Source organism: Acyrthosiphon pisum, unplaced genomic scaffold, assembly GCF_005508785.2.
Source record: "Acyrthosiphon pisum isolate AL4f unplaced genomic scaffold, pea_aphid_22Mar2018_4r6ur Scaffold_21241;HRSCAF=23394, whole genome shotgun sequence".
Taxonomy (NCBI): Eukaryota; Metazoa; Arthropoda; class Insecta; order Hemiptera; family Aphididae; genus Acyrthosiphon; species Acyrthosiphon pisum.
In genome coordinates this window covers 22,259-30,373 of record NW_021770687.1, presented here as the reverse complement: position 1 = coordinate 30,373, position 8,115 = coordinate 22,259, and the positions used below count along the sequence as shown (strand labels likewise).

At 28.7% G+C, this 8,115-nt stretch overlaps 1 protein-coding gene across 1 annotated transcript; it reads left to right on the top strand.

Moving 5' to 3' along the window:
• Positions 1-619: 619 nt before the first annotated feature.
• LOC103309267 (ribonuclease P protein subunit p30-like) lies at positions 620-1,629 on the top strand. The gene is made up of 4 exons (XM_016803684.2): positions 620-842; positions 899-966; positions 1,401-1,480; positions 1,546-1,629. The coding sequence occupies exons 1-4, from the start codon at positions 651-653 to the stop codon at positions 1,602-1,604; spliced, it is 399 nt and encodes a 132-aa protein (XP_016659173.1). The 5' UTR covers positions 620-650; the 3' UTR covers positions 1,605-1,629.
• Positions 1,630-8,115: the final 6,486 nt, after the last annotated feature.

The window sequence follows — 8,115 nt, the reverse complement described above, 5'->3', positions numbered from 1 at the left end:
AGATATTATAAATCTTTAGCGTTACTATTAATAACCCGATGGATAATAGGTAACTAGTGTATTGTATAAAAATTAATGTATATAAAATATTAACTGAATGTATTATTTACATTTGAAAATTCCAATCAAGTTATTATAAATTTTTTTTCACTTATATTGTTCAATAAGCTTATAATTTGTCTGCTGCAAGGAAAAAGGTCGTTTCTATATTTTACAATTTTTTTTTTCAAATTGTATCTCTTTTTTTTGTAGTTCCCGCGAAGACGGTAGTAACTATATTTTAATATATAGAACGCCTGTGGTTGTTTTATGCCATCAGCTGTTTTAAACTAACAGTTTCGCGGGAACTACGGAAATATTTTACCAAATTGAAAAAAAAAACAAAATTTGTAAAGTAGAGATAAGACTTTTATCGCTTTAGTGAATAAATATATATATTTTTTAACTATTCTTGACTAGAATCAATGTGTGGTAGTTTATTTCTGCTCTTGCTTTTCTACTAGTTCATTGCCATATTATGTGCTGTTCAATAATTAATTATTCATACTTTTATTAGTATTACAATAGTAAATAAAACACTACTTGTCACATTTTAATATAATTTTGCTATAATACATTTTTAGCTGTTATTTGTTTTCGTTTTTTAGGACATGGTCACTTCACCATTAGTAGATATAATAACTTGTAACATGAAAACATCTATAACTCCAAAAGACTACACAATCGCAGTTGAAAAAAACATTGATTTTGAAATATCCTATTGTCCAATGTTATTTGGTTCTAGTACACGTCAAGATACTTTTACTTTAGCTAATATACTTTATATTAAAGGAAAATCGAAAGTAAAATAGAAAGTTTTAATTTTAATTCATGTAACTAAACTTTCCTCTTGTTTCAGGACTTAATAATTACAACTGGTGCAGCTAATAAACTAGACATACGCAATCCTCGTGACGTGATGAATTTGTATCCTTCGATAGAAGTTTAAATTGAATAATAAATTTAAAATGTTGTAACCTTTAAAGGATAATTATAAACCAATTATCAATTATAAAACAGTGCTCAAAATGGACCAGAATGCACAGAAACTGCGAGTAGTCGCAAACGCTCTCCCCCCCCCAAAAAAAAAAAAAAATAACATACTAAGCTTTGAGGAAATGATTATAAACCTTTGCAATTCGTAACATTTTCCATTTTGAGCACTGGAATTAAAATAAAACATTGACTTATATTATAAATTATAATAAGTCAATATTTTATTTTTATATATACTCTCAACACTCAGATTTGTTGGTACCTCTATCTATATTCTGTGAGTTAAACTAAAAGTATTTCAGTGTAATAGGCATGTTAATTGTTATTCATTAGTTTTGATAAATATTTCTTGACTATAAATTCAGAGGTATTTTACTAGGTCTTTCAAGAAAACAATCAACCAAATCAGTCACTCAAGGATCTTATTCAATTATTTTAAAGAGCTGTATGTTCCATCATTCACTATTTTATTAACATTATAATATAAGTAACATAAACTATGTTTTTCAGATGGTCGGAAATTAGGAAAGTCTGCAATACATTTGAAACCTATGAACAACAGTTCTTAATATTAATTTGTATTATGAATATAATAAACAATATATATATAATACAAATAGTGGAAAAAATTCATTTTTTTCAAGAGAAATTATTAACGCCAATAGAATCTCCATAGTCTTGGATTTTTTTGTCTTGTCTCGTCAAGCATTTAAAGCCAAAACTTTGTTATTTTTAAATCATAGTGCCAAAATATATATTTTATTATTTTTGTTTTATAGTCTAAAATTTTGTTTTTGTATTTTTTTACTATTTTTACTTTTATTATTATCATTTGTCTATTGTTTTCATATTGTGCCAATTCATATGTAATGTTTTTTTTCTTTATTTGTTAAAGGGCTTTGGCCCGTTGATTTTATATAAATAAATAAATAATACAATTTTGTAATTTTAATGAAAATATTAAAACCATTTGTTATGTGTATTATTTGCTACATATTAAACGTATTATTGAATGTATTATATTTATAATATTAATTAATTAGGTATGTATTATTATTTACAATTTATAATTTTGATAGTTTAATCAACAAATTATGCTACCTATTATGTGGCTTAAAAATAGCCGAATCTGTATAGTTGTTTTTGTTATATAGTTATCCCGTCCAGTTTTGCCCTTGCCAAAGATTTATTTTTTTATAAATATATTTGCATTATGCCATATTATACATTTTTACTAATTATAATAGTATGTTGTCGGCCCTAATTCCTATAAATAAACAATTAAAATATTCTATTTTTTTGAGCTGAAAAAAATGCACGTGTGAGCTATCCTTTAACTACCTATGTGTTCTTTAAAATAAGCTATAAACACCCTCCAAGTCTCAAAATATCTGTTGATGTGACTTTAATTGAAAACGATCTAGTAGTTTTTTGGTATATTAATTTCGAATAAACCAACGCGGGTAAAATATATAGTGACCATTTATTAAAATTATTATATCCAATCATAATAACAATTATTATATTCTATTTAACCAATGTAAACATAGAATTCCCATAGAAAACATGGCATTTAGATTTTTCCAAATTTTCCGATTTTTCTTTCGCTAAAACTCTCATTCAGACTATTACTAACATTTTTGGAAAAAATTAACTAATTAAACTTTGGTCCAGCCGTTCTCAAATGATGCGGTTACTAACAAACAGCATCTTTTTTTATTCTTTAGTCATTTAGATAATATGTTCAAATTACACATTATTTTTTGTATTTTACTGGTGCTTTAGCATGCCAAGTCGTAATAATAATATAGCTATATTATTGCTATATATATTATGATTCAGATCAGTGGTCTCGAACCTACGGGTTACAGCCCTCGTGCCGAATCCGGCCCACCAAAGTTTTTGCACCGGCCCGTCAAGCTAATAAATGTTTTGAAAATATTATATTTAATATATTATTCTCATTTAGTTTTCATTGTTTTTAATTTATTGAATTAATTAATTAAAATGTATTTATTATTTTTTCTTTTAATGTTAAGAGGACGTCGCTCCCGAATAATATGTGGTCTCCGCATTACATACGTGCGTTTTGCCACGGGAAAGAATCGAGAAGGCTTCATAACTAAGAAACGAAATTTTTACACATATTATAAAGGAGAACTTTGGCTGTGCAATATCATTTTTATTTTTTGAATATCACTTATGCGAGATAAGTTCTTATTGTTTAAAAATGCATTAATATTTGTGTATTTCAAATTTAAATAGATAACTTTTTTTGAAGTTCGAATACTGAAAAAATTAAAACGATATTGCATAGCCAAAGTTCTTCTTTTTATGTGGTGTAGATTTCGTTTCTTAGTTATGAGCAGGGTTAGGATTTATATGCAACAGCATTTTTTTTTTTTTGCTACTTCTGATTATTGATTTTGTCAGTAATGTCCACGAATCACCTCATGATGAGATAAATGGTGGTATTTTTATTTTGCATTTTTTTGCATATTTTGGATCAAATGCATATTATTGCATATATTGAATACAATTAATATTATTGCATATTTCGATTATAAGAATGTAAAAAATACATGTTTTCTAGTATATTTCGTAAAACTTGGTTTTCTTGTCAAATATAAATTTTATTTCATGTAACACGCACATAGTTAATGTGAATTATACATTTTATTTCTAAATTATTTTATTTTATTTTATTTCTAAATTATATTATTTTAAAACAAACAGCCAATCATTGCTGTATTTTAATAAATAAATATTTTTTTTTGTAACTATATTTTAGTGTTCATCTTATAAAAAATTAAATGCATAATTTGGTATATAAAATGCATATTTTACAATTTTTTTATTGTATATAAATCCTAGCCCTGGTTATGAGTGTAGCGTTCTCAGTTCTTTCCAGCGCAAAACTGTTTTTGCTATGTTGTACACATGCATTGAGACACATGCGAGTGTAACGTCATCTTAATCATAACGGCTAATAATAGTCATACATAAAAATTTTAGTCCACGTTTCCAAAGCGTATCTCAAATTTGGCTCGTTGTAAAACAGGTTGGAGAGTGGAGACCCGTGATTTAGACAATAATATAAATTATATAACAATACTATGATTATAATTCAATATGATTTCATACTTAATTTCATAATAATTCATACCTACAGAAGGTGAATGAATTATAATCATCTTATCTGGATAAACTTATGACTATATTTTTAAATATATTTATAAGCTATTTACTTGGTGCTGAAAATTGAACTAATTAAATGAAAATATTTTTACTTTAAAATTACACACATAAAAATCATCCTAGGTTATTAAGACTCAAGGGTCGTAGCCGGTCATTTATTAAGGAGTAAAATGTAGGCAATTCAATTCACAATCACGGAATGTGGATGTGTGTGAATATATAAATCGATATTAGCGTGAGACGCGCATACAGAGAAATTTACACACACGCTTGCACAAGTCAGTGATTGACTTCGATGACTTTTATCGAAGGACTATTTTGATGAACAAAAATGCTTTTACAGGAAAAGCTCTCACGACTCGTTGATATGTCGGGTTTTGGTCATTTATTTTTATCCGAAAGATTAGAGGTTTTTGCATGTCAAATTATAGTTCGAATTTTTATTTTACTTTAAATAGTAGTAGAAAAATACGTTTGAAAAAGAACAAATAAGGAATTACATCATTAGGAATTTATTAAAATACTCTCATCATTATATTCTAATTCAAAAGTGGACAGTTTTTCTTTTACCTATTGTTCTACCACTAATAAACATTTATATATGCAAAATGATAAATAATATATTAGTTTTAAAAATTAGCGAACAAAAAGCAGAATAATGATGGAAAATCGAGAAAAGATACATAAATTAAATACAAGAAAAAAATTTAAGTATTGCAAATCAAAAAAAAGGTGGGTAAGTGGATGTTGCTCTACTGATACTAGGTTACAAGAGGTTCACTGTAATCGATGGTGTTATTTTTTAATTCAATAATAAAAATAAAATGTTGAAGGTTTTATCAAATATAGAAATTGATAAAATAAACACATTGTGTAATTATTCATTTTGAATTACAGAAAAATAAGAAATAATAATAAATGCTTAAAAAAAAATTGTGACTGTATTTTTAATATTTTTCAACTACCATTGGAAAAATATATAGCCTTGTACTAAATTTTCAAGTGAAAACTAAAAAAATTGGAAACTGAAAATATCCGTAAACCGCTTAAAACAAGTCAAAATATATTAAAAATTGTATCGTGTATGAAACTCAATTAGTTGATAAAAATCTAGAAAAAGATTACCCACTTGTTACAAGGAAGAGAACATTAAATGAAAAACTTTGGAAGAAAAATGTAAGGAAAACAAAAAAGCTACATGGTGAACTCTATTCTAGTATAACAGGAAAGATTATACCGTGTAAGACAGTACCTATGTAAATGTATTAAAAAATATCACAATTTTGTCCCAGAGTTAAACCAAAAGGAAATTTTTTACTAAATTCTATGAGCTTGATAGTTGTTATGATTTACAATTTTTATTTGGCTTACTTATAGTAGTTAATAAAAAAAGAACATACACAAAAAATGCAGATACTTCTAAGAGACATTTTTCAAGGTAATATTATTTACCTGTGAATGACGAAAAAGAAGAGTGCAAGTTTTATTTTCAATTTCAAGATTTGTGAAATCCAAATAATAATATGTAGTAGTTAATAAAAAAAGAACAGAGTGAAATCCACTTACCCACGTTTCTTACGTTGTTATTTTGTTTTTCAATAGTTATGCATTTACTTAAATAATTTTTAACGCCAGATTTTAAGCCATTTATAGGCATTTTAAATTTTCTAATATTTTTAGTTTTTTTTTTTTATAATTGTTGATACAATTTGGTGTGTTTTGTAAAAAACAATGTTGAAGAGCAATAAATTATTTTGTTACTTTAATAATAAAATTGCAAGTTAAATAACATATTTCTTTTCTATACACTCACCGAAAGGACAACCTCTGGCGGCCGTGGGATTCTATCAAGATTCCTCCGGCTCAGCCAGCGGTTTTATGCCACGTAATTGGATGGGTGGCCTTTTTCTTGTCGTGTACATTTTTCTTTTTTATACAATTTTTATTCGTTGTTTATTCATTAGTTAAAAATGTTATAGAAAGCTTAAAACATTTTTCACAAAGTGTAATTCGAAAAATATTATTTGAAAAGACTTTAAAATAATATAAAAAAGGACACGACATTTTAGACATTTGGTAGACTAAACCGGTGTGAAAAATAATGCACCGGAATTTTTGGACCATATCATTTACATAGTTCATTATCCCGCACTTGGATTTTTCACACCTGTTTGGTCCAGCGAATTTCTAGTATTTTACTGGTTGTCATTCTCCATAATTTTATTTTTACTTGTCACAATGAAATATTAAAAATATTTAGATTTATTTTAATCTATTCACATCAGTTTCTACGTTGTTATTTGCTCTTAAATAAATAACAACTAGAAGGTAAATGGTAATATTATTTGAAATAATATAAGAGTTAGTATATTACAATACAATAGCAATGATTTGTTTACTTAGGTATACATTAATTTAAATAATTTTTAAAACATTTAGACAAATTTTCTAGTTAATTCATTTTTTTTGTGTTGATAAAAATTATTATGGCTTGTAAAAGTGCTTGTAAATTTAATAAAAATAAAAATTGTAATTTTTATGTTGAAGAATTTGATAGTTGAACGAAAAATAACGAATTTAGATACTAAACTTGAAAACAGTTGAAACGTCTATGTATATTTTTATATTTTATACACACAATGATATGATCTAAGACTGGTGGTCACTATTTAAGATAATATAGTATATACAGCCAGTGGCGGCGCCAGGGGTGGGCCAGGGTGGGCCACGGCCTATCCTAAAATATTTTCGGTCTCCGGCTTGCCCACCCTGTATGATTTCGAAGAATATTTGCTTAGAATTACATAATACTAATATTATATTAAATTGTATAAAATTAGTTTTTGTGTGCGACGTGTCTGTACGGGGTTTTGACACGATCCGGTGAACTCACTGTGTTGTGGTAGCAATAACGGTATATATAATATATATACATTTAGCGAATTTTGTTACGCCGCTGGCCCTCCCTTTAAATCGGTGGCCACAGCTTGGCCCACCCAGAAAAAAAATCTGGTGCCGCCGCTGTGATACATCTATACAGGATATGTATAAAGATACATATAAAAATTGTACGGTTCTCCTGGCTGATGCTCACAGTTTATCCTCCCAAAAAAGCTAGTAGTTCACATAATTATATTATATTATGTTGAAATTAAAAAAAATATATTATTATATATTGTGAAAATATATATTGTTTCTACATTAATTTCCGCTTGGCCGCTACTTCCGCTTCTCGGAGGTTGTAATCGTGATTTAAGATAGTACTATCTAGCGTTTTACACCACACCGCACTGACTGCACTAGTGCATATTTTTATGTTCCATCGGCAAAATGAATGTGCACTGATTGGACTTTTTTATGTTTCACCTCAATGCCCCATGCCGTTTTTTTGCATTCAGTACAGTGATAGTCGCACGATCTCCTGGAGCTCGTGCGCCTTACCGTTATCATGATAACGTCATGATAAGTACCACAGTACCCATGAAATATTTTATTATCGTGTGGTGAGCCGTAGTTTCATCACAACATTTTCCCCCTGTCGGTTACACCACCCGCCGTTGGCAACACCGTCCGGCACCTCGGCGTCCGTAGCCACGACTAAGTGCCGGGCGGAGTGCAAGACTCAGTCCTTCTTTGTACCGCCCTTTGACCACACACGCTCGCGCCTTTTTTCTCTCTTCACGTGTATCCGTCTGGAACGTGAAAGTCACGTGTTGGTCTTAACTTCTCCGCCATTTTTGTCACCGATCACGGCAAGAGACGACCACACGCCCGAATAGCACCGCGACGCAGCACAAAAGTTTTATCCGAACTCACGACCGCCGTCTTCACGAGAAAACTCTCGTCCCTTGTGTGGTGGTGACTGACCGATTTCAACATTTT

Coding starts and splice junctions, on each gene's coding strand:
- LOC103309267 (XM_016803684.2), top strand. CDS start 651: ATGGTCACTTCACCATTAGTAGATATAATAACTTGTAACATGAAAACA. Junction 967..1,400: donor CCTCGTGACGTGATGAATTT/GTATCCTTCGAT, acceptor CTATAAATTCAG/AGGTATTTTACTAGGTCTTT. Junction 1,481..1,545: donor TTCAATTATTTTAAAGAGCT/GTATGTTCCATC, acceptor TATGTTTTTCAG/ATGGTCGGAAATTAGGAAAG.